Source organism: Adiantum capillus-veneris, chromosome 20, assembly GCF_014529385.1.
Source record: "Adiantum capillus-veneris isolate H3 chromosome 20, ASM1452938v2, whole genome shotgun sequence".
NCBI lineage: Eukaryota > Viridiplantae > Streptophyta > Polypodiopsida > Polypodiales > Pteridaceae > Adiantum > Adiantum capillus-veneris.
Genome location: NC_140950.1, coordinates 64,328,587 through 64,355,032, shown reverse-complemented (window position 1 = coordinate 64,355,032; position 26,446 = coordinate 64,328,587). Strand labels below are relative to the sequence as shown.

The 26,446-nt window shown below is 41.9% G+C and overlaps 1 protein-coding gene across 3 annotated transcripts; it reads left to right on the top strand.

Moving 5' to 3' along the window:
* Positions 1–11,012: 11,012 nt before the first annotated feature.
* Positions 11,013–12,276, top strand: LOC147432623 (protein PEP-RELATED DEVELOPMENT ARRESTED 1, chloroplastic-like). 3 transcript variants are annotated; one of them, XM_086491614.1, is made up of 5 exons: positions 11,013–11,072; positions 11,176–11,346; positions 11,531–11,677; positions 11,784–11,916; positions 11,993–12,272. In XM_086491614.1, exons 3-5 carry the CDS (start codon positions 11,631–11,633, stop codon positions 12,140–12,142), a joined length of 330 nt encoding a protein of 109 aa, XP_086347740.1. In that variant the 5' UTR covers positions 11,013–11,072; positions 11,176–11,346; positions 11,531–11,630; the 3' UTR covers positions 12,143–12,272. The 3 variants fall into 3 exon arrangements, with proteins under 3 accessions (XP_086347740.1, XP_086347741.1, XP_086347742.1); XM_086491615.1 differs by lacking the exons at positions 11,013–11,072; positions 11,176–11,346 and having other exon boundaries at positions 11,482–11,677; XM_086491616.1 differs by lacking the exons at positions 11,013–11,072; positions 11,176–11,346; positions 11,531–11,677 and having other exon boundaries at positions 11,685–11,916; positions 11,993–12,276.
* Positions 12,277–26,446: the final 14,170 nt, after the last annotated feature.

The window sequence follows — 26,446 nt, the reverse complement described above, 5'->3', positions numbered from 1 at the left end:
GCTCTCTCTCTCTCTCTCTCTCTCTCTCTCTCTCTCTCTCTCTCTCTCTCTCAACTGCTTGCGTAGAATAAAGGAGAGATTTTCCCACGCTAAAGTGCCCAAAAAGTAGCGTTGTAAATGGCGGAATCCGTACATCCTGCCACGTGTCAGGTTTTCCGCAGTTTGCGGGCCTGTTCGTACCCTACCGCCAGGTCATCGTTCCGCCGAATCTGCCACGCCAACATTTGGCCAAGGGAGGGTGTGTGAGCGTGCACTGGGCAGCCACGTCATCATTTTGCGACATACCCCTCTTGAAAGCATTGTAATCGCCATCGATTACGCCTGCAAAACAGATAAGGGCAATAAATTTTCTTAGCGGACACTGACTGTTAGTACCGACGCACTAGGAACACACATCTAGCACATGTACCAATCGACAGTCACATCACACAACATCACAGGACATCACTAGACATCACAGGACATCACATGGCATTCAACATTCATTCGGATCTTTAGACCATGATTTATCGGCAATGTAGTTAGTAATCGCATCTAGATCCACTCAGGGAAAAGGAGCGCCGTAAATGGCGGAATTCGTACAACTTGCTACGTGTCAAGCTTTCTGTAGTTTGCGGGCTTGTCCGTACCCTGCAGCCACATCATCGTTCCTCTGAATCTGCCACGCCAGCATTTGGCCAAGGAAGGGTGTCTGTGAGCGTGCACTGGGCAGCCACGTCATCATTTTGTGACATTAAATATGAGCCTTGGGGGCCCTCTTTCGCACTCTACAACGTGTAGATTGTTGCTACTTTGCAAATCATCAATGAAGAAAGAAATATCGAAAGGGGTGCCAATTTTTGGGGCCAATGCATCTGGAAGTGGAACTCCACCACTTTGTGTCGACTCTCTCTCTCTCTCTCTTTTCAAGTTCATTTGTTGAAGTTTCTGTTTGTGTGCTGCTATTGATTTCTCGCTTGGGTGAGCAAGCCTGTTACACTCTATGTTAGAATGGAGTAGGTTCTCATTTTTATCTTTAGCTTATGCTAAGACTTAATAATTTGTTCTTTTGTCTGTCATTTGTGTTGTTGTATCAAGTCTGAATGTAGGAGTAAGTTTTTGTGGTGCGTTATCCTTGTCGTGAAGTATGGTTTCAAAGAATGATCGAGTAAGCTTCTCTCATTTATTTTGCAAGTATATATTAATTTGTTTTGTCTGTTTTTTTTGTTTAGAAACAAATAAGATGATTTAGTTTTTCTTCTTCATATTTTTTCTTGTGTATGTTGTTTTTTGTGTTTTGCGTAAATATTTTAGCCTATCTTATATTCCGTAAGATTAGAGATTTTTGACCTTATGAAGGTTAAGTCACTACATGTCTAGGAGGATTCTTGCTTTGACTTGGACTTTTGCGTGGATCACCTTGCTAGGATTTAGACCCAAATACCCTAACCCTAAGTAATGTCAAAGTGAAAGGGCTCTCTTAGTCAATCCATGATAACACGAGAAAAATGTTAGTCTTTGCTAAGAGTGTTAAGATTGTGGAAACCTTTCGGAGGGTTTTGCATTGTCAAAGTTGACGATGTGGAAGCGTAGAGACCAAGGAGAGTAAGCACGAGAGAGAGAGAGAGAGAGAGAGAGAGAGAGAGACTCCTGAACCAACCAACCTTGGCAATGAATAATTTATGCTTATACAATGGAGGCAATGGGTTGCATATATACCAACCTAAGTGCCCTACCGAGACTTTGACAAATAAGTAAAATAAATACCGAAAAGCCAAAATAAATAATAGGATCACATTGGGCAGTTCACTTGAGATGCCATAACTTTAACACCCTCTCTGCAGCTCATAGTGGACATAAATAGTGAGACCAAGTCGATGAAGAAGCTACCATGGACACCCCAGCACGTGTACACTCCTTTGGATACACCTCGGTTATGCATTCACCAAGCTAGATGCATGTGCCTTGAACTCTGACCCACGGGTTCAAACACCGGTAACTTGAACCTCCAAATTATTTATAGGGAGCACTACTTGCCCCTCTCTGCTACTCACAAGCATCTCTCTGGCTGAAGCTAGTGGCGGCAACGGCCTGCTGACTAGAAATCTGGCATCTTGGCCACTATGGTCACCACCACGTGTGCCATGGTGATCTCTTTTGTCAATTCTTTATCACCGTTATCTTTGTCCAGCTTGCCTTTGCCTTTGTCCTTTTGTGAGTTCTTGCTTCTGTCTTTGGCTCCAAACTCTCGAGCGAAGCAAAGCGTCGTGTCACATTTATAGCAACGGTTGTCGGATGTTGTGGGTACTGAGGCAGCTAACTGAGGACTAGTACTGCCGTGTCTGTTAAGCTTGCCTTTGCTTTTGTCCTCTAGCGAACTCGTGGATTTGCTTTTGGCTTCACAATCTCGAGCCAAACAAATCGACACCTTCCTTGAGAACTTCAGCCGTGCATAGGCTCCTAATTGAGAACTGGTTGATCCGCTTTCCATAGCCGTGTATTGGTGTTGGTTCTTTGAGTCGTTGGTTGTTGAGCAAGGGGGGCCCATCGTGAGGTACAAGACCTGGAAATGAATAGCTGTTTCCTTCTCGCACGCCGAAACGCTCCAAAATTTCCTTAAGCCGCTCCAAAAATGTCGTTCAATAACCTTTCGTTGCCTTTGCAGGCGGCTGACACACTTCCCAAAGCCAATCAAAGAAACCCTCTTTTGATGTCCCTCTTTTGGGCTGTAACAGACTTGGACACTCCAAGTCAAGAATCAATCGCGACAGCACCAAATAACCACTTCAACAATTCACAGATCACAATAGATTTGCACTGGCCCGGCGGAGTTCCGTGCCTAGAGATATTGGCCCCAAAGACCGGCGCCCCTTTCGGTATTTCTTTTTGTATTAATCAATCTTCAAAGTACAAGAGAGCGGTTAGGGTTTCACTCTCAGACTCTGCGTCCAGATGCTCTGAGAAGTGAAGGCCCAAGCCACTTATTTAAATGTTTACAAGGGATGCCAAAAGCAGAGCCCCAAAAGCTTGAAAGCAAAAACAATTGCTCTCTCTCTCTCACAGAGAGTCAAAATTGGAAAGCAAAAGCATTCTCTCTCTCTCTCTTTCTCATTGCGTAGAGAAAAAGCAAAATTTGCGTCGCTCATCATTTATTTTTCAGCCTCCGCGATTTCCGGAAATTAGGGTTTTGGGCAGAAATTAGGGTTTGCAGGAATTTTAGGGTTTCTGCCAATAATTAGGGTTTCTGCTGTCCGCCATGTCATCACTTTGTGACATACCCCCCTCTTGAAAGCATTGTAATCGACCGCGATTACGCCTGCAAAACCGACAAAAGCCATAAACCGTCTTAGCAGACACTGACTCTTAGTACCTACGTACTAGGAACACACATCTAGCACATGTAAAAAATCGACAGTCACATCACACGACATCACAGGACATCACCAGACATCACAGGAAATCACATGACATTCAATGTTCATTCGGATCTTAGACCATGATTTATCGGCAATGTAGCTAGCAATCACATCTAGGTCCAATCGGGACCTCATCGATGTCCGATTGACTAACCCCTATTGCAACCATATCTATTCGAGATCAATCAGACCAAAATGCTGCAGTCATTTCGGCTATCAATTCCTGCACTCAAAAGAAGTCAAGAACAAATCAGTATCATTATCAGGAATTCCATTTCATAAAGTCATCCAGCAGAATACTGTCAGCTATCAGTATCTCTGAAACTCAAAGAGACATCAGTGACTTTAGTATCAAAATCGAGGCATCTGTTGACAAAGGAGCGGAGTGACTCTCCTCTTGTGCATCCCACTGCACCAGATCTCCAGACAAGCTGAATTCTGGGTTCCGTTTGGAGTAGACTATGCTAAACCAGAACATCGAGGTAAAGTTTCACAATCTGAGGAGTATCTGCTAGGTCCTCCTCCTCCATCCACTTCGCATCAAATGCAGGAAAGTTCTTGAACTTAACCAAGAACCGCCTTCAGAATTTACCTTTATTCGTATCGTTATGTGCCAAAATTTGTTCAGGAACAAGGATCTCCTCGTTTTCTTCCACTACGGGTTGCTCATTAGGCTCCCCATCATCAGGCACATCACCCTTAACAGGTTTCAAGAGACTCACATGCAATGCATTGTGAATCCTCCAAGTATCTGGCAGTTTCAATCAGAAGGAGACATCATTATGTTTTCAGTGATCTGGAAAGGTCCATAGTATCGCATACTAAGCTTTGAAAAAAAACCCTTTTTCTTTCGTAGGCGTGCCTTCTCAAAACGTAAGAGCACCCAATCATCCTCCTTCAAATTTCAAGTCGCGACGATGGCGATCCGTTGCCTTTTTCTGTCGTTCTTGAGACTCCTGCAAAGTCTCGCGAACCTTGGCAAAAGCCGTATCCAAATCTCGCGAATATTCATCCCCTTCAAATATCTAATCTTTCGTGCTCAGGAAGGAGGGAACCTTCGCAGCACTTTCAACAATCTCACATGGCGTCTTCCCCGTCGAAGAGTGTATAGTGTTATTGTAGGCAAATTCCACCAAAGGTAAGTTCTTTTTCCATTGAGTCTTCTGATCCGAGATCCAAGACTTCAATAAAACTAAAATCACTGAATTGGCAATCTTAGATTGCCCGTCAGTCTGCAAGTGGAACGATGACGAAAATTGCAACCGAGTGCCAATGTTCTCCCAAATTGCCTTCCAAAAAAAACTCATAAATCTTGGGTCTCTGTCTGAGACAATCGTCTCAGACGTGCCATTTAATCGGAAAATCATCGTGATCATTCTGTGTTCTCGGGAGATCAAAAATGAAATCCATTGCAATACTTTCCCAGGGGCGGGTGGGTATGGGTAAAGGCTATAACAATCCCTGTGCCTTATGCCTGTCAAACTTGACCTTCTGGCATACTAAGCAACTGCGCACAAACTCTTCCACATCCTTTTTGAGTCTCGGCCAAAAGAAGTATCTCTCTACCCCCTTCATGGTGGTAGCAATGCCGCGGTGACCTGTAAAAGGTGGACAGTGGCATTCAATTATAACCTTTTCCCTCAACGGTTGTGTAACGCACAACATAGTCTTTTTCATCAAGTAGCCTTCTCGAAGGGAGTATCCAGCTACTGTCTCCCCATCCCGTATTCGTGTGAAAATATCTGCAAAATCTGTATCTGTGGCATACTGATCGACCATATCCTCGAAGCTCCTATGATGTATCGCGGAAATAGCCAGAACCAATGGCTTCCGAGACGAAGCATGTGCCACCACATTCTTCTGTCCCTGAACATGGACAATCTGGAAGTGAAACTGTGACAAGATGTTTGCCCATCGCATCTGCTTTTCCGAAAGCTGCTTCTGTGACAAGAAGTAGTGCAAACTCTGATGGTCTGTAAAGACAGTAAGATCCGCTCCGAGTAGGTAATGCCGCCACTGAGTAAGAGCATGGATAACAACCAAAAGCTCTTTCTTATATATCTGTGTTGTCATCTCCGGCCTTGAGAACAATCGGCTCTCGTAAGCAATGACATGGCCTTCTTGCATCAAGACTGCACCCAAACTACGACCACAAGCATCACAATATACTTCAAATGACTTCTGCAAGTCCGGCAAAGTCAAAACTGGTCCCCTAGTCAATTTCTCTTTCAATGTCTGAAAGGCAGTCACTTCTGTGGATCCCCACGAGAAAGGGACTCCTTTCTGTGTCGAGATATGCAAAGGGGAAGCAACCTCTGCAAAATTTCGTATGAACCACCTGTAGTACGAACATAGTCCCAAGAAGCTTCCAACTTCATGGACATTCTTCCAATCGGGCCAATCACTTATAGTCTCTATCTTGGCGGAATCCACTTGCACTCTTGCTGCTGAGACAAAGTGTCCCAAAAAGTGTATCTCCAAAGCAAATGATCTCTGTGTTTTGCCTCATTCTTGGAGAAAACAATGATATCATCAAAGAAAGTGCCAACAAATAGCCTGTGCTGTCGAAAAATCCTGTCCATCATCCGGTTAAATGTCGCAGGAGCATTGGTTAAACCAAAAGGCATCACCAAAAACTCAAATAACCCAAAAGTCGTCCGAAAAGGTGTCTTGTAGACGTCTTCCGGTGCGATTCGGATCTGATGATATCCACTCTTCAGATTAATCCTGCTAAAGCACGAGGATTCGTATAACCTGTCGAGTATATCATCGATCTTAGGAATCGGAAATCTGTTCTTGATGGTGATTTTGTTGAGAGCTCTATAATCGATGCACATTCTCCAAGATCCGTCTTTCTTCAAATCCAACAACAGTGGAGAGCAGTACGGTGAAGTACTAGGCTGGACAAGACCCTTTTCCAAGAGGTCTTTCACTTGGTTCATAATCTTTTTAGTCTGTACTTGGCTCACACGATAAGGTGGCCGGTTCGGTGACGTGCTTGTAGGTATCAGGTCAATGGTCTGATCTTCAAGCCCTCTAAAAAGCAATCGGCATGAGTGTGGAGAAAAATCTTGGCGTCGGGTCAAAACATATTCAACCTTTTTCCATCGTTCAATTCTCTCCCAAAAGAATGAGTAAAGTGAAGTTCATCAAGTACAATCTCTGAGCCCTTCATTCATCAAAGTCGCTTTCTCGGCCCGGTAGTCAACCACGGCGCAGTTCTGGTGGTACAAAGGGATTCCGAGTAGAACGTCACTCGCATGCCCTGAACACCCCTGTCATTGCAAACGAAGTTTGCCAATGCTCGGTGTAATGGAAACATCCCATCCGGGTGCCAGTCGAACTACCTCCGCCCGTGGCGTTAGTCTGTGGGGTGTAATTCCAAATCGAGCCGCCAATTCCAAGTGAAAACAAGTTGGCCTTGGCTCCTTCAAAAGAGCTTCCTGATCCTTCACTTTGCCCATAAAGCGGCAAAGTTTGTACTTTCATTCATTTAATTCGGTTCAGGTCCCACGCCATGTGGTACCAGTCTACTTTTTATCTGCCTTTTCGTCCACGTTACTCAGCTGCTCTCGAACTCTCAGGCCTGTCGTCGTCCTTATCATTTTGTTCTTTCTGTGCCATTTTAGGGCACTTCACGGAGATATGTCCATGTTCCCCGCATCCAAAGCACTTCCCCTCCTTGATGAATCGAGCTCGCTCCTGAGGAGTAAGCTTGGGTCGTGCATCCTTTTTCTCTGGGTTGCTCTTTTTCTTTCTACTTTCATTCCAAGAAGTCTGTTCGGCTCGTTGTGTCATGGCCTCATCTGTGGGGTAGGTCAGACTACCAAAGTGAATGGCAAAGCCCCGCTTCGCATGACTCATCAACTCCTGAATAGAAGCTGACTTCTGTTCCAAGCAGTGATCTCGGATCTCTGTAGCTAGACCCAAGGTGAACCGCTCAATCTGTTCTTTGAACGAGATCTTCTTGAATGAAGAGGTGGGTAGAAAAGAGCTCCAGAATCTTTCACAATAAGCATTGATTGTATCTTTCTTGGTCATCCGAAGATGGTTCCAAGCAGCTCGTATATCTTGTTCATACTCTTGCGTCAACCAAGAAGAAATAAAAAGCTTCTTAAATTTCATCCATTCAACTGGCATAGTCTTGTTTAAGAGAAGAGTGGACCACCAAGTGCGAGCATTCCCCTTAAAGCAAGAGGCAGCTCTCCGAATCTTGGAGTGCTCTGAGTAGCGTCCTCCCGCGAAAGCGATGTCAAACTGCTGTATAAAAGACAAAGCCTTCGAAGCATCTGAGTACCCTGAGAAAGTGTCAAATTTAATTGTCTATCCACCTTCCTTAAACTCTCGGGTTTCTTGCTTTTATCTTCCAGAAAGTCATACTTGTTGGCTTTATAAAAATTCTTCTTGTTCGCATAGAAGTTTCTGTCATCAGAATCTGAGCTGTCTGTAGACGAGTCCTCAGTAGAACTGTCAGTCTTTGGGCGGGATTTAGACTTCTTTTCGTTTCTCTTGCTCTTTCCGAAGCGGTGCTTCTTGCTTCGCTTTTTACCTTTTTTGTCTTCTTCGCTCGAATCCGAGGAGCTAGAAGAACTGTCAGAAGAAGAAGAAGAACTGGGTACTCCTTCAAATCGAACACGCTTCTTCTGTTTCTTTGCCTTGTCAAATGTAGACTGGTGACCCAAATAACCTGGAAAGTGAATGCTTTTCTTTTGCTTGTTGCTATGCTTTTTGGCTTTCTTCTGTGCGCCAAAAAGCTGAGCAATCCGTGCATCAACCACCTCTTCCAGTTCCTTCTCTGAATATTGTTTGGGATCAGAAGGTTTCTTGAAAGCAGATTTCGGGGGTGGTGTAGTGGTTTTCTGCCACTGCTCATGCACTTCCTGAAAAGAAGTCTCGCTCAAGCCTCATATATTTTGCAAATTTGGGATCCTTCGCAAAATTGAGCATCATCTTTGTTGCATCGCCGATTAATTCACGACGCTCCATCTCTTGTCTCTCCGCTTGAGTAGGCTGAGGCGGGCCATACTCTCTGCCTGAATCTTCGTTGTGATCCCAGCCCGCATCTTCAGATGCAGAGGGAGTTGACTGATCCTTGCGTGAAGCCATAGGTGCCGCGGAAAAAAAACTTGGGGATCGGATTTCTTGTAGAAGAGAAATCGGCCGTGCTCTGATACCACTGTAACAGACTTGGATACTCCAAGTCAAGAATCAATCGCGACAGCACCAAATAACCACTTCAACAATTCACAGATCACAATAGATTTTCACTGGCCCGGCGGAGTTCCGTGCCTAGAGATATTGGCCCCAAAGACTAGCGCCCCTTTCGGTATTTCTTTTTGTATTAATCAATCTTCAAAGTACAAGAGAGCGGTTAGGGTTTCACTCTCAGACTCTACGTCCAGATGCTCTGAGAAGTGAAGGCCCAAGCCACTTATTTAAATGTTTACAAGGGATGCCAAAAGCAGAGCCCCAAACGCTTGAAAGCAAAAGCAATTGCTCTCTCTCTCTCACAGAGAGTCAAAACTGGAAAGCAAAAGCATTCTCTCTCTCTTTCTCATTGCGTAGAGAAAAAGCAAAATTTGCGTTGCTCATCATTTATTTGTTTATCTATCTATTTATTATTATTTTTTTCAGCCTCCGCGATTTTCGGAAATTAGGGTTTTTGGCAGAAATTAGGGTTTGCAAGAATTTTAGGGTTTCTAATGTCCGCCACGTCATCACTTTGTGACATGGGCTCCATATTACCAAGGCAAAACTGCCCGTAGCGTTTTAAAACGTTGGCAGTATCCAAGACCTCGCGTAAGAAGGGAAGGAGTGGGGGTTTTAGCGCCATCGACATGGGGATAGTGTGCCGTTGTAGCGTCTCGAAACGCTGCCTGTTGGAGAAGTGGGGGGGGGGGGGGGGGGGGGGGGGGGGGGCGTCGCTTCCACAGCTCGCCTCTCGAAACGCTGGCCAGTATCTGTTGCTGCACCGCCGTCGTCGATGCAAGCAATAGCATGTCAAAACGCGGAGAGAGGAGCAAGCTCAACGTGTGGCATAGGGAAGGTGGGGCACAAGGAGTGCCGTCAGGCTAGCGTTTTGAAACGTTGCCGGGGGGGGGGGGGTGTGGAGGGTAACAAACTTGGACACCCCAAGTCAAGATTCGGTCGCGATGCAGCATAGATTCACTTCAAAACACTTCACAAATTTAAGAGTCGACACGGCCCGGTGTAGTTCCGTGTCAAGAGAGATAGGCCCCAAAGACTGGCGCCCCTTTCGGCATTTCTTTTATATTAATCTTTGAGCAAAAGTACAACTGCCCGCGGGTGCACGCTCTCAGACTCTGCGTCTAGATGCTCTGAGAAGTGAGCCCCTTGGGTCACTTATAAACATCACAAGGGATGCTAAAAACAGAGCCCCAAAAGCTGTAAACTCAAGAGCAAGCTTCCCAAAAGCAACTTGCTAAAATCTGCCAGCAAAAGCAGTCAGCGGAAATTGGTATATTCAGGCCACGTCAGTAGCCAACGCGTTTTGCGGCAGTCTGTACAATTGTCAGTGTAAATCGTGGCCGTCCGCCCAACAACCACGTTAGCAGATTCTTACGCTCAATTTTTAAGCCTAGTGTCCCTTTTTGGCCCCTCGGAAATTGTCCATAAGTTGAAACAACTTTATAGTCACGCCACGTCATCAGTTTGTGACAGGGTGGAACAAAACGCCACAAGAAATCAAAGCGGCTTCTCTTCTCAACTTCTTGAAGATGGCGATCTTCTCCTCCAAGGCTTTGATACCATGTCAAAGTTGATTTTGTAGAAGCGTAGAGACCAAGGAGAGTAAGCACGAGAGAGATCAGAGAGAGAGAAGATGATGAAGAAGAAGATTGTTTTAGTGTTGTAGGAAACTATCCAGAGAGAGAGAGAGAGAGAGAGAGAGAGAGAGAGAGAGAGAGAGAGATTCCTGAATCAACCAACCTTGGCAATGAATAACTTATGCTTATACCATCATTCTATCTGTGCCTTGTTTTTTTGGCCTTGGATGGCTCACCGTTCATACTGCTTTTGTTCTTCCTTTTCTTTGCCAATTCTATCCTGTCTAACACTAGTCTATTCTGTAAGCTGGAAGCAAATTTCTGTTTTGTGTAATATTGCATTATTGCAGGGGGCTATGATCTCACAACTAGATCTTGGGCCTCACATCAGATGATGTTTTTTGACTTTGTAAGTAGTAATAAACGTGTGATTGTTGCTCCACAGCTTGAGGATGTGGAAGGGTTGGATCAAGATGAGGAAGGTGTAGCTATACACTTAGCTGCGGCAGGGGCAATACAACAGAAACTTGATAGTCTGGATGGGAGTTTTTTATTGGCATTGGATTGGATGATGAATCGGATCGTGATGATCAGGTGCATGCATGATGCTACATTCATCTTACTTTGACAAGCTGCAATCGTGGCAATGCATGTTTTAAATTTGTGTGTGCACGAGTGTCTATCATTTGAGTGGTGCATGCGTGCACCTACCTTACTAATGAGCGTTTTATCATGCTTTGTAATGCTAATGTTTACTTCTCTGTTCGTGAAATGTATTGCAATAATCTGTGCAATCACAATTAGCTTCTAATTCTGTCTCACAGCGGAAGAACATTCTTGAGGTTATAAAAGAGACTGTGTTGGGTCAACTCAACGATAATGCCCCCCACATGTGAGTGATATAGCCTGCATATTTTGATGCTTTTAACTGATCAATGCTCTTTTAATCTAAAACCTGTCCGGTCTAATTTGCTACTATGGAACCCTTTTCTTAGGTCCAAGTAATAGGATTACTATGCCGCACACCAACAAAAGAAAAAAGGACCGAAATCTTGCGAAGGTCTGGTGGTGGTGGTGGGGTGTTTGACACAGAGAGTGGAGGGAAGCTAACAATCCCATTTTCAAACTTGGTCAACATATCTACTCAAGCTGATAATGTTTTAGCTGTGAGTCTGTAAAAACATTGCCTTGCTAATCATTGTGGGCTTTGAAGCTCTTGCTTTAATGGTCAATGTAAGCTATTTGCTGCACAATGTTTGCTCATGTTGCACTTTATTGGACTATCCTGGAACTTGTACTTTGGAGTCCTAGTGACCTATCCATTTTACTGATGAAAATCTTCTTTTACAGTCTATGGAAGAGAAACCGAGAATTAAGGATAGAAGATTGCTGGAAAAATTGGTTATAATACGGGATGAGGCTCGCGGTATGCTAGGTGGTGGTTTGCTGGATGAGAGAAATGACAACCGAGGGTTCAAGACCCTACCTGGAAATGTGGTATAATAAAGAGCTCTAGTACTAATTTATAATTACCTATGTTATTTGCATCTCTCTCCTTTGGCATTAAATTATAGTCAATCGACATGCAATCGAGTATTGTCAGTGTGAGACCTGGGCCTGTCCTCCGTCAAAGAATTGCTGATGTAATGAACGGGAAGGCGGAGGGGCAAGATCCCCCGGAGGAAGATGAAGAAAGCTCTCATTTGGGGAGGCACACGTCTGCGAGCAAGCGAAAGGTCATCAAAGTTTCAAATGAGTGTGAAGTTCTTATCTTCATCAATCTATATCATGTGTGTATTATACATTGTGCAGGTATCGTCTAAATCAGCCAAGAAAGAGGTGCCGGTACGACCAGGAATGTTTTTGGAGGCAGTTAGTAAGGTGCTTAATCTAACTGCCATAGAAGCTGCACAATTCAGTGGCTATGTTATGATTTCCTCATCGCAATTTGGAAAAGTTTAATGTTTTCCGTACTTTAATTGTAGACTTACATGGATGGTAGTAATATAGTGAAATAAGGATTTTTGACATTGAATCTAAATCTTGATCACCTATTGCATTCAGCCGGAATAAAAAGTTCAACCCTCTCAGTGATGTAGAATCTCGGTAATTTTTATTATGCCTATGGAGATGCTCTTTTTCCTGGAAGGATTCTTCAATGGATGGAGCTTAGCTCCTATTTTTCAAACTTTCAGTCCTCTTGATTCAACATCTGTGGGTTTGAATAGTTTAGGACATCCTTATATATTTTAGACGAAAATGATTTTCTTGCATCAAGCCTTTTATCATTTGAATTTTGTTACATTATAACAGCCCCGTCTATACCATGGAGGGAAACATCATAAGCTGCGGATGCATCCACTGTCTTATCTATCCCTTCCATTAGTGCATGACCTTAGTGTTGTGAATGGGCTTTAGCATATGACCCTCCTCTTCTGAGATGATATGATGAGTCTTCACATGTTGTACATGAGTATAAATCAGTCCCTAATTTCATGGGTTGGCCTCTCTTCCTGAAAGGGCTATTTCAAGTATCAACCAAGAAGTAGCAGTAGCAACAATAACAAGTATCAACCAAGAAGTAGCAGTAGCAACAATAACAAGAAGCAGCAAACAAAGTCTCAAACAAAGTAACAAGAAACGCCGTTTCGGGAGGGCCAAAACGGAACACTTTTTCTCATTCGTTTCAATCACATTTTTCTTTTTGAACTCAAAATCATTTGCCCATTTGTTAGTGTGAAAACATGTTGTGTTTTGCTTATGAGTATATTATTTTTTGAGCATGGTACCATTTTGTAGATAGCATGTAGCGCTTGCTCTCGGTTATGGTCATTGGTTTGAGGGGAGGCCTTATAAGTATTGAGTCATTATGGTAGCCACTTAGGCACCCATGAGTATTAGGCATCTGACATATGAGTTGCTCTTTTACATTGTCTCATAGTTGAAACCCCCCAAAAGGGAGGTTTGTTTGATTGATTCTTGACTTGGAGTGTCCAACTCTGTTACACTGAGAATGATTAGATCAAAATGAATCACTCCCTAAAGCAAAAGGATCTAGATATACAAGCTCCATGAGGATGAAGGAGGTGAGAATACCAAAGGTAAGTAGAAAAGCTAGGGAGGAGGAATAGAGATTGCAACAGAGCAGAGTACATCGACGCAAAGAAGAAAGCTTACAGAGTGGATTACACATTCGGAGATTGGTAGAGTTTAATCCGAGAGCCATTGACGAGAGGAAGGGTGTCACTTTGTAAGGTTTGAAGCTGTACTACACCATTAGGAAGAATTCTAGACATGAGGAGAGGACCTTTCCAACTTGGCACTAACTTCTTTGCCTTCTTCACGAACTTTGCCTTGTAGGGCAGCACGTGCTGCCCTTTGTTGAATTGAGACCTTCACAAATGTCGATCATGCCAAGCCTTCCGCTGATGCTTCTTTGCAGTAAGAGCTCGGTTAGCTAGTAGCCGACTTTCATGTAACAAGAACAGCTGGGAAACATATGCTTGCCTACTAGCCTGTGGACACTTTAACGTGATAGAGCCCATTGTTGTAGATCTATGGTTGAACTCAAAGGAAGCGATAGCTTCCATGCCATAAACCATTTGAAATAGAGTGTACTGTGTGGTAGCTTTGTAAGGTGTGTGATAGGCCCACATGGATAGCCTAAGCCCAAGTATGAGGATGGATGTAACAAACTTGGACACCCCAAGTCAAGATTCTACCGTGACACAACAGAGATTCACTTCAAACTTATTCACAATTCACAATAAGGTCGACATGGCCCGGCGTAGTTCCGTGCCAAGAGGTATTGGCCCCAAAGGCTGGCGCCCCTTTCGGTATTTATTTTTATATTAATCTTTGAGCAAAGTACAATGAGCCCGCGAGTACTCACTCTCAGACTCTGCGTCCAGATGCTCTGAGAAGTGAGCCCCTAAAGCAAGGGATGCCAAAAGCAGAGCCCCAAAATCTGAAACTCAAAAGCTTCATAATCTCAAAAGTAACTATAGTTCAAAAGCTGCCAAAATCAGCCAGCATAATTTTCGAAAATCCGTACGAAATGCCACGTCAGCAAACCAACACAAATTGAGGAGGTCCGTACTGCTTGCCACGTCAGCCTGTCATCTCTTTTTCCCATGGGAATTGCGGCGCGTTTTTCGGCCTGCTGCCACGTCAGCAGGGGCTGTGTGTGTGTGTGTATTCGGGGGCATTGCCACATCACGAGTTTGTGACAATGCAGATAGTAATGAGCATTCCTTTTTTGAGAAGTAATAATAACACTTTATTCGTGGCACGTGCTCTCTGCTTGACCATTAGCACGAGGGTAGTAGGAGCAATATTTCCTACGCAATGTGCGCGAGGGTAATAAAAGCAAGATTTCCAGTGCAACACTTCATTATTTTGGAAGATACTGTTCAACAGCTCGTTCACAAAGTGAACCTCTATCATTTGATATATCTAAAGGGCAGCCATATCTGCAGATAATGTATCCATAAATAAACTTTTCCATAATTGCTACGCTACAATGAAGTCGGTTATTGGCTTGACCTCTGCCCACTTAGTGGTACAGTCAATAGCCACGAATAGATACTTGGTTTCATTTGGATGTGTAGCAGGGTGGATAGGGTCAACAAAATCTATACCCATCGCTCAAAGGGAAGTCACGGCAAGGAGATATTAAGCGGTCGATTCCCTTGAAGGGTTGGTTTTGGAGCACATCTTTGGCAGGCCGCAGGTGTCACAAACTTAGCATAAAGTATTGCATTTCTAAACATAAATGGACACCTTAACCCACTAGGTTAATGTTTTGTCTATGGCCGAAATCTCGATGGATTTCTCTCTCTTTCCTACGGGGCTGTCTTTCTGATAGTCATTTTGGCAAGATATGGAATGAGGTCGAAGTGGGACGTGACTCACATACAAAGCTTCAGTGATCCAGAGACCCACATTAGTCGCGATGGATAGACGCGGCATAGACAATATTCCATTGAAGGAGGATTATTGTTTAGAAATTTAAAATTTTGCGTCTTTGAAATCGATGAGATTCGAGAAAGGATTTTTTTTTAATACCATGATTTTCCTAGCGCTAGGCACCTAGGCGTCCAAAGAGTATTTCTATGGATTTTATTATTGGCTTGCCAAATACTAGTCGTGGCAATGATGCCATTTAGGTTGTGTTTCTATGGATTTTATTGTTGATTTGACAAATACTAGTCGTGGCAATGATGCCATTTAGGTTGTGGTTGATAGACTCACAAAAATGGTGAAATTTATATCAACGAAATCGATAGTAAAAAGCCTTGAGTATGCACTTTTGTTCATGGATCAACTTTATAAGTTGTATGGTTTGCCGGAGGATATTGTCAAGGATTGGGATACCAAGTTAACTGGACGATTTTGGCGAGATATATTTACTCACCTTTCTGACGAAGTTGAGTATCTCATCTTTTGATCACCCTGAGTTTAATGCACAATTTGAAAGGATGAATAAGACGTTGAAAGACATGTTGAGGGATTATGTCTCTCTGAAACTGGGTTGTAGGGCAGTAGACTTTAGCTTTCACCCGATTCTTTACTCTTTTAAACTTCATGACACAGAGGAACTTCACGAATAAACGAGTAAGTGGAAATTACACTTCACACAAATCATGGCTTGGCAGCTAGAGTGCTTCCAAGTAGAGAGCGACACCTTGTAGGTCCCAAAGACTGGCGCCTTTTTCGGTATTTCTTTATTCTTATTAAACTTGAGAAAACCTGTAAACTTCTACAAGCTGTCCCACTTTTATCAGGCTGAAACTTCCCTACTCTAACCCAATTGCGGCAGCATAACCACAATAAAAGTCACCACGGACAAAATCCCAAGGAGACAGTGACTTTCCACGCCCTTTAGAGCTTTATATAAAACCATGTGAGAAATTACAGCACGTTGAATTCTCAGTTTTTGGCCCCCAATTTGCACCAAAACACATGTTCGGTGATTCCCTAGCTACTCTGAAGCTCCTAGGACATATAGGCATCAAAATTGGCCAAAATCCTAAACCTGCAAAATTTTACAGCAAGTTGTAATTCCCTGTCTTGCGCTCCGATTCATGTGCCGATCATTTTTGTGGGTAGCCTTCAAGCTCCCGCACCTATAGGGTCACCTATCTTTTGAATTAGATGAGATTCCTCGCTGGAAATCTCTCTAATTTGTCCTATACAAGCACCCAAGGCTTTCTCGAGGCTCCTCGGCTATACCTTGCAGTTTAGGTGCGAAACCCTAAATGTGGAGAAAAACACAGCAGGCTGTAATTTCCTGTTTCGCATCATTTTGAGCAGAGCAAACACATCTATGCGTGTCTTAGAAGCTCCTGCACGTAATGGGACAGTTCCCCTGCGAATTGGACGAGTTTTCACTCGAGAAAACTCTCCGTTTTCGCATTCCTTCGCCATGGAACTGTACGCACCTGTAGGGGATTAGCAATTAGGTAACCCGGTTCTTGTACAGAAGGCTCTTGCCTTGGCAAACGCGCATAAAAACCTCAGAACTGTACATGGTCAGTTTAGAAGCCCAACTAGAGGGGCGTTACCATATGTGCAAAAGGGGAAAGGGGCGATATATATAAACGCTATAGATGATTTAGTGTGGTAAGCACCCTTTTATGATCGCATGTATCCACAAGAAAGAGTGTCAAACATGTGTACAAATGACTCAATGAGACCTTCATAGTTTTGTCAAACAACGTACACTTCTATTGCACTGAATTCTTAAGTACACATGAAGTGCTAGCTCTATCATCACCCCTCTTTTGAGCACATGTCGAGCCCTTTGACCTTTGCTCTACTAAAGTGATATGAGTTGGAGAATATGTGGGTTGTAAACCAAAAGTCTCAAGGTAAAATTGCAATACATTTGGTGACTCATCAATTCACTTTCTTCCATCCACTTTGCATCCATAGGTGGATAGCTTTTGAACTTCGTCTTGCAACTTTTCCCTTAACTTTTCATTCTTTTGGCGTGCTCCAGAAGACTCGGTTGAGTCTTTAGCATAGCTACATGGAACGGCGGGTCTGGGTTGGGAACGGGGACAGGGACGGGACGGCAAAAGTTAGGGAATGGGGACAAGGGTTGAAATGGCAAAAAAAGAAAGAGTTTTTTTGGCATTTTTTGACCTACAACTATCCCACACATATAAAGCATCACTTTGATCACAAATTTTACACTAAATAGACCAAAGAGCATGAGTCATATAGACGCAAATGTGCTAATAAAACATCGATGGATACCACCGATGCTAATATAGACTTAATAACACCTTATGTTGTTGTTTTGATCGCTAGCGCTTCTAGTATTTTTACTATAGCTTGACAAATGCTAGCCTTTATCATGGTTGAGTATGCCGATCACCTCTGGAGGGTGATAGAAACTCAGCTCGTTGGTTTTGTAGAGTACCTTCAAAGCATGAATGATGTAACCAGCGTGTGACTACTATCTATCCTTTTTGTTGATTTCTTTCTTATTATTTATTTACTTTCACTTTTTGGAAACACCCCTCGGGAAATCTAACTGCCCTGCATTGCATAGCTAGTGTGAAACTGTCCAGAGGGAGTCCAGGCGTGAGGGCAAGAGAGCACTAAGGTTGGACAAGGACTATGGTTAACCAAAGTGGGGTCACTGACTAGACAAAGTGGAATCCTTTGCTACAGAGGCTACATTTCAATTCTGGGTGTGGCTGCAGTGTACAAAGGGGGTCAGATGACCTAGAAAGATACAATGGCAGCATCTCCTAAAATTTAGGGAACTGCTATTTTGGGACCTGAAAATGTGTTTGCGTCATTACCTCTGGAATGACAAGGGGAACATTTTCTTACTCTGCCGTGAAGTCAACTGGGCAACCGGTTGGGAGATTTTTAGGCGGCAACCCCAAAACGGAAAATGACTTGTAAATGTGCCAAGTGGCACATTTCTGTGCACTTTCCTCATGCAAGAGAAGGTGGCGCTGAATTTGAAGGGGAAAGAGGCTCATTTGCAGATTTTGTCACAGGTTAAGAGCTATGGAGTGCTTCCTTTTCCTCCTATGTACAGTGCGGTGCTAGGAGTGATGCCCTGCACGCTACGCACTGCCCTCTCTCTCCCCTATGGCAGTATGTTATGACCCTCTAGTGGGCTTTACAATTGACCAATGTAGAGTTGTGTGGCTTCATGCGCGATTGTTGAGGCAAGAGCCTCTTGCACAGGTACTGGATTAGCTAGCGGCTAATCCCCCGCAGTACAGATGAATTCGGAGAGGTTTCACACCAGAAATCTCGTCAGATTCAAAGGGCAAGTAGCCCTACAGGTGCGGGAGCTCGAGGACTTGCTACGGATGTGACCGGCACGCGAAACGGAGCCCGAAACAGTAAATTACAGCCTGCTGTGTATTTGTGCAGGTTTAGGGTTTTGGCCCTAAACGGTCCCTAATACCCCAAGGAGGTTCCGGGACGCGAGGGGACTGCTGTACAGGTGATCTGCGCGTTTTCAGGGCTGAAAACAGAGAATTCAGCGTGCTGCAGATTCTCGCCAGGTTTTGCAAAGTGCCCGTATGCATCGGGAAAATCAGTCAATGCGTGGGAATACTGACTGTGAAGTGTCCTAGGACAGTTATGCTGCCGAAATCGGGCCGGAACAGCCAAGCTTGTGTGGGGCAGCTGGTAGGGAACCACAATGTTTATTCCCTCTTTTAAACAATAAAGAACTACGGAAAGGGGCGCCTAAGTTAGGGGCCAATCTGGTGTCGGTCTACTCATACAGGTGCAATCTAGCAGCCTGTATCCCTCTCCCCTTTGTTGTGTCTTGAAAGTATAGGTAAAGTGGGCGACAAATTAAATGGGTGAAAGCAAATAAGGTTTAAGTCTAAGTCTACCGCCCTTTTTGAAAGTACAGGCCGGTTACAAATGACCTCTATACAAACCTGCACCTACTCTTGGGCACTGACGACGTGAGTAGGGATGTCATAGCTGTTGTCCAAGCTATGTATGATAAAGGTGATAATCTTATTCTTCCTGTTTGGACAAGCAGCGAAGTTGAGGTCACATATTGTCAAGTTTGGATCTTTGCTCTTCGTAGGTTTGTAGTAGTGTTCATTTTTCGATTTGGTATTTAGCTTATCTGAGGATTTAAGAATGTGTTCCTTTAGAAGTTATTGTGTGAAGTTTGATTTCGAGGATTAAGTTTTTAAGATGTCTTATCCTTTTTTGCTTAAAATTGAGTACCTGTTTTAAGCCGAGTAAGTCATGTCAACTTATTTTATGCATGCCTTTTCTAAAAACACTTTTAAGTTAACAATGTTTTGTTTTATCTAGTTTTGTTTTGTAGAAAACAAAGTGATTTAGTTAGTTTGTTTGCTTGTTTTTGTTTTTTTTTTCCTTTTCTCGTGTCCCTTGCTTTTGTAGTTTTATGAGTGCTTTATTCCCTCTTATAATTCGTGAGTTCAGACTATTCTGAACTTATGAAGGTATATTTTTTAGTCATCTAGCGAACATGCAAATCTTTTTGATTTTCGTCCGAGTGGTGACCAGTTGTTGAGCTTCATGAAGATATGTTGGGAGGGTGTGCATACCCCAACAGCTACCGACCCCGATCTTATATTCATGTGTCGATGTGTTTTTATGTGTGTATTACTTTTATTCCTCGTTTTAAATAAACTTTTTAAAAAGTAATGGGTCTTTTTGTAATTTTGGTTGGATCATGATTTATTGTGTAGAGCTTCCTTTCCTCTTGATTTTGGTTTATTTGAGTGTTATGTCTTTTATTTTATAATTGTCTTGATTTATGTATTTGCTGGTTTTTTGCTTTTGATTGTGTGTGTGTTTTTCCCTCGTTTTTTTTTTGTTTTTTGTTTTTTGTTTTTTTGGTTATGAGAAAGTTATAAATATAATTTTGTAGAATGCATGTTTTTAATAAATAATGGTTTTCTCTTAAAACTCTTAAAAAATAATAATAACATCTTAATTTGGGTCCCTTGGATCAAGGGTTTCTTGTGGGGTTTCATGAAATATCTCTTGTGAGAGGAGAGGTTGAGTAGTGATTCTAGCAAGGGATCACGGACACTCGATTGCACGCTATTGTCGATGATCTTTTGAGTGTAGCAAGCAGCCTTATTTAAGGACCTCACTGCTTGGCAGCAACCCTGCTATACAAATGAGGGGTGTGGTTAGCACCAATCTAGCCTTAGGATCTTTAGCCTTGAGGCGGGCGTTGATCTGAAATACTGACCTTACTACAAAAATGAAAAACACTTTTACTTCTTCTTCAGCTTCAACCAGCAATGTTGATGACTCTTAGGTACGTTTTTTCGACCCTTCTTTCTTTTCAGTAGCTAGAAGTAGTCATAATCTGTATCAAGAAAGATTTAAGTTTTTAGCGAAGTCGAATCTGAAGAATTTGCATGTTTTTGGTGATGGTCCTATTCGTTGGGCTTCTTTCAAGAATGTCTTAGTTAGTACTCATTACACAAGTTCTTCCATAAAAACCCTCAATCGCTTGAGGCGTTTAAGGAAAAAACATCTTGTGGTAGATCGTCCTTTAAGTTCGGTTCATACTCTCAAGTTATTTATGTTATTTATAGTATTTATGATATTTCTATGATGTATGTTGGCCAAACCTTTCGAACAACTTTTGTCTATTTTCAGGAACATGTAAGAGAAGCGAGAAAAGTTCAAAGTAAGAGCACCGTACGTGAAAGTGTGAAACCCTTGTATGCGGCAATAGCAAAACATGGCTTTGAGTCTTTCCGTTGTTTTTCCATTGAGCACATAGAGAGGAATTTTAGAAACTCTAAAGAGTTCTATAACTCAGCGTGGCCTCGAGAGTTGTTTTGGATGAGAACTTTGCATACTTTTTTCCTAACGGTTTCAACTTGGAAGGAAAGTCTTCTTTACGTAAAAATAAGACAATTTACCATAAGAAACCTATGCTTTGGCGAAGGCTTCCCAAACCCGAGTTAGTTCTCCCTTCAAGTCAGTTTAAAAGAACTTGGATTCCTAAAGGTTCTTGTTCAGATCCACCTTCTATCCCTGAAATCAATCCAATTGTCTTGCACAACACTATTTCTAATAGAGTACAAGGTGTCCCTAGGGCTTCAATCTCTAGAATTTAGAGTGATGGCCCTTCTAACGTTAGTTGATCAAGACATTGTAAAGACTACATTTCACACTATGTTTGGTCTTTACGAGTACATTGTCATGCCTTTTGGCTTGACCAATGCACTAGCCACATTTAACCGCTTGATGGAGAAGCTATTAAGGCCTCACTGAACCTTTACTGGAGTGTTCTTTGATGATATAATCATCTACTCTAATTCATTAGACGAACACAAACAACACCTCTAGGTAATAATTCAAGTTTTACGAGAGAATAAACTTTATACTAATCAAAAGAAAAGTGATTTTTTCTCACAAGAGATTTAGAATTTAGGTCACAATATCTCTCAAGATGGCATCCAAATGGATCCATCAAAGCTAGAGGTAATAAAAGGATGGCCTAATCCAAGGAATCTACATGAACTAAGAAGATTTATAGGTATCTGTGCATACTATAGACATTTCATAGAAAGGTTCTCACAAATCGTAGGACCATTACATGACCTAACAAAGAGAGACTATGATTTCAAGAGAGAGGTAATGTCATAAAAACCAATATCTAATTCTCCCAAATGATTTTCTCGTGTTAAACTGATCATTTAATATGGGGAAGTACAAGGGGAGTAAAAGCTAGAATATTGGTAAGGCTGCCAGACCGGTCTCTGTAGGGATCCAAAGGAGGAAAAATAGGGATCCAAAGGGGGACAATCTGAAAAAGAGCAATGTGCTTCAATGGGGCTTAAAAGACCTAAGGTTCAGCTCCATTAAGACTTCCATACGCTAAGGGTCCTACTTTGAATTTAATTGTCCAAATGCCAATGTAGGGAAAATTGGATGGTCATGGGAAGACTAAAAAGTTTTCCCACATCCCTAGAAAGGAGGGGCGATCCCTTTTAGTAGGGGATGAGAGAGAAACACGCACACACACACGTACACTCCATTCCCATTACATAAAGCGAATAATAGACACATGTCAGGCTCCTAGGCCAGCTGCCTCCAAGCTCCTCTCAAATCCTATTTGATGGCCATAGAGGTGGACCAATGAGAATTAGGCTAGAGTAAAGTTAGTCTAATCAATTTAACAATGTTTGATAAAAGAACCAATAGAAATTAACCTCCCTAGGGACATTCTATCAAGGGGTCCAACAACCCAATGGCTTGCCTGATTTCTATTGGCCAAAAGACTAAGAGGTCCAATGAGAGTTTAATTCAATTATTTAGTTACCTAAATCTCTCACAAAAGGGAAAAGGGGGAAACATGTCACAAGGCTATCAATTATGCTTCTAATTTGTGATTGGCTAAGCTTTACATGAGCCAATGGGAGATCAGCATGAGAAAATAGCAAGAGGGGTCGACCAAGATGAGAGAGAGGGCTACATTTTAGTCTAACACAATGCTACACACACACAGAGACAACTCATGTGTGCAAGAAGAACTCCATCTCCTTCTCCAAGCATAGAGAAGTAGAGGCCTAAACCAAAAACTCTTGGCTATGGAATGCAAATCCAACCAAGAGCCAAGCTTCAATGGCATGCTCATCTCCTCTACCATGCTATTTACTAAGCTAAACTATCCTATTAGAGTGATTATGTGAGGAGAATACTTATTTCTCCTAAGATACATCTTCTTCCTCTCAATATATTATCATTCCTTGCTAGCTCTCACCATTTTTGAAGGTGTGTGAGGTCTTGGGACTGAGGCTAGGGACATTAGGTGTGTTTTTCAAGCATGATTTGGTGGATGAAGCTTCCATCTTCATTGTACCAACTGGTTTTGTCAAGGAACACAAAGATTGTATTGTACAAAAGTCTCCTTTGAGGGGAGAAGCTATAATACAAAGCCTTTATGGAGGGGGGACCGGCTCCATGTAAATCCGGTCCTCAAATGTTGTCAATTGTTCTATCTTTCTCTTTTCAAGTATTGTCAATGCCAAATTAGCTAGGTGTAAACTGCTATGTTGCTTTCTCAAATTAAGTACTATCTCTATGTTCATTAAGAACTTGTTCTTAATGAAATACTCACTATATGTTATCAATGTCCGCTACACACAAGTTACTAATGCATTAAATGTTACACCACAATAGTACTCTTGTTTTTTTGAGCTAGTGTAATGATAATCTGTGTAAATTATGATTCTACGGTAGCAAGTCAATCCCTTGAGTTGTAATTCTATCATGATATGTATAAAGGTCATGTGAGCCAGTCACTGGCCATTTAGAAATCCCTAGGTATAAAAGTCAATAACCTTAATGTGAAAAGAGGCTTATCTTTTGAAGAGAATTAAGCTTTGCGGTATGTATGGTCAAGCAACTACGAAGCTCCAACTTGTAAAATTACAACTAATGATTGTGTAATCCATTTTCAATTCCGAGACTTACATCATGTTCCTCTTTCTTTGCTCTTTCATTCAAGTGTAGGCATTGTCAATTTTTTTGAGGTTCACAACTACGCGTTAGTGAGCCTAATCTTCATATTTGAGTGCTTAAATTGTTGTTTTTGATGTCTTGACCATAGGAGAGTGTTGCTAGACCATAGGGCAACCTTTTCGGATAGTTTTGTTGCAGTTTTTAGGACCTTGATCATAATGGATCATGATTTTGGTACCTTTTTGGATTGTAACCAAACTTGGTAGGATAGTGACATATGCAGATTTTTCAATCATTGAGGGGTGGTTTGCTTGTTGAGTCGGTGTGCTCTCTTGTTAGGTTTTCTTCTTGAGATTGACAATCTCAAAGAGTCTCCATGCCCCATTTGATTTGCTTCCCTGAGTATTGACATTATGTTAATGCCAGACAACTATACTGCAGACATTCGATTGTGGCAAAACACTAACATTGGTGCTGTTTTTGGGGAATGATCCTTAGATGGTGAGTGATCTAGTGCATATTTAGAGCTTTCTTTTTTGAAGATTTATATATCCATTCCATTTACACTTTAGCAGTGAAGTAGCTAGACACTCGGTTTAGTGCTTGATAGAGTCTAGCAGTCGAGGACTTGCTAGATCTATTCTTGAGAGGTAAAGAGAGTTGTAAGTGAGATAGCCAAAAGAATTTCATTCTTCAATTTTCTCATTACTTTTAGAGTGTTGTTCCGTTTTTTGTTTTGAATTTATTTTGTACCATTTTGTCTGTGTTTGTTGCTAGATTCATTTTAATACTTAGAAGTAGGATAAGTGGAAACTACAATCATCAAATTGGGCTAAAGAATCAGGGAAAAAAAGAGTGAAGCCATATTTTGGGCCAAACGACCATAAACTCTAAAAACTTAAAAATTTGATGGTGGTCAGAAAACTAATCTAAATCCAAAATAAGTGCAAAAAGGAAATAACCAAATCAGAGATAGTTGATCTAGAAAGTTTCATGCAATATGGTGTGGTGGGAACATGGATCGCAATCCATGTCCCCTTGTGACGTGTTGAATAGAAACTGATACCATAGGGTCTAGAGTGGTTCCACATCATTGAATATACAATTTTGGCAAAAAATTGACACTGAAAACTCACTCAAATTAAGAAATTGAGCAAAAGACACAAAAACCTTGAAAATTGACCAAAATTTGGGGCTTTTCAACTTTTTGAGATCTAAATTTAAAAATAAGTGAAAATCTGACATTCCACAAAGTGCAAGCATACAACTGACCAAATTTCATGTTCAGATGTGGCCAAACATGGATCGTGATCCATATCCCCCTTGATCCTATGGAGCTAAGATTTGAGAAATAGGTAACTGATACCATTTGAAACAACTTTTCCAAAAGGCACCATAGCAAAAAATTGAAAAAAGTTGGTTAAAAGTGTAAAACATAGAAATAAAAATCGTAGGGCAGACATAAAAACTTTCTTTTGAATGACAAAAAGTTATCCAAATCCAAAATAAGCGGTGGAGTAGACTAATGATACTACAAGTAATCAGCAAGCCAAATTTGGTGTCTAGATATGATGCAATCAGGATCCATGTCCCCCATCAAGATTTGTGGTTGAGTACTAGGTAGCTGAGACATAGACAAACACTTTTTCCAAGAAATTGTAAAAAAGTTGAAAACAATGGTCAAAAGAGCCAAAAATAGAAGATTTTCCAAAACTGTCACAACAGACTCAAGATTTCACTTTTGGTTGAGAGAGCAGGCTACAAACATCATGAGCTATCAGCTCACCAAATCCTAAGTCTAGAGGTGACTAAAAATGGATCATGATCCATGTACCTCATTGAATTTTTGGATAGAAAGTATACCAGCGTATAGCAGAGACCATTGTAATCAAAACTTCCCAAAGGAGGATTGCCAAAAAAGTTCAAAAAGTGGGTCAAAAAGGCCAAAAATAGTTCGAGGTGAAAAACAACTAAAACAGACCTAGGGATTGACTTTTTCTTGACCTAATCAAGTTCAAATCATACAAAAACCATATAGCTAGCATCAAGGGACCAAGAGGAAGCTGTATGCCAAGGTTTAATGCAATATGACTCAAGGGTACACGGATCGTGATCCATGTCCCCTTGTCACAGTCTAAAACCAAAACTGTATCATAGCTAGAGAAAGTCACAAGGACCCTAGTGGTCTTTTCAAAACTGAATTTGGACATCAAAACCCTAGTTAAAATCTCAGAACTGCCAAGGACTCTGAGCAAGTGCCAGAATTGACCTAAGTTTCAATCCAAAGGTCCAAATCTAAATTTTTTTGATGCCATAATATCTAGTAATCATGCTGATCCCAATGCTACCAAGTAAAGTCAAATTGGCCTCCAAACATGGATCAAACTCCATGTACCCATGGTGGTAGATTGACTTGAAATTTTCCAGATCAGTAGTTCACACATAAGAAAAAATATCTCCAGGCCTAGTTTGGAAAAAAATGAACAAATTTGTGCCAAAAGACATCAAAATAGTGACATACTAAAAACCACAGTGCATCCATTTGAGCTATCAAATCAAGTCCAAATTCAAAAATATTTACGATTTAGCTTTAGGATATAGAGTGTAACAAGCTACCAAGAGATCAAGTCCAAATGTGATTGAGCATGGATCACGATCCATGTCCCCTAACCTGAGAATTTGATGAAATCTGGCATAGAGTATGCATATAGCCTTGTCTAGCCATTGTCAAAATTTGGAGTCAAAACTTGATAGGGGGTCATGGATTGTGATATGTGTATCTATTCATAGTGGGGATATTTG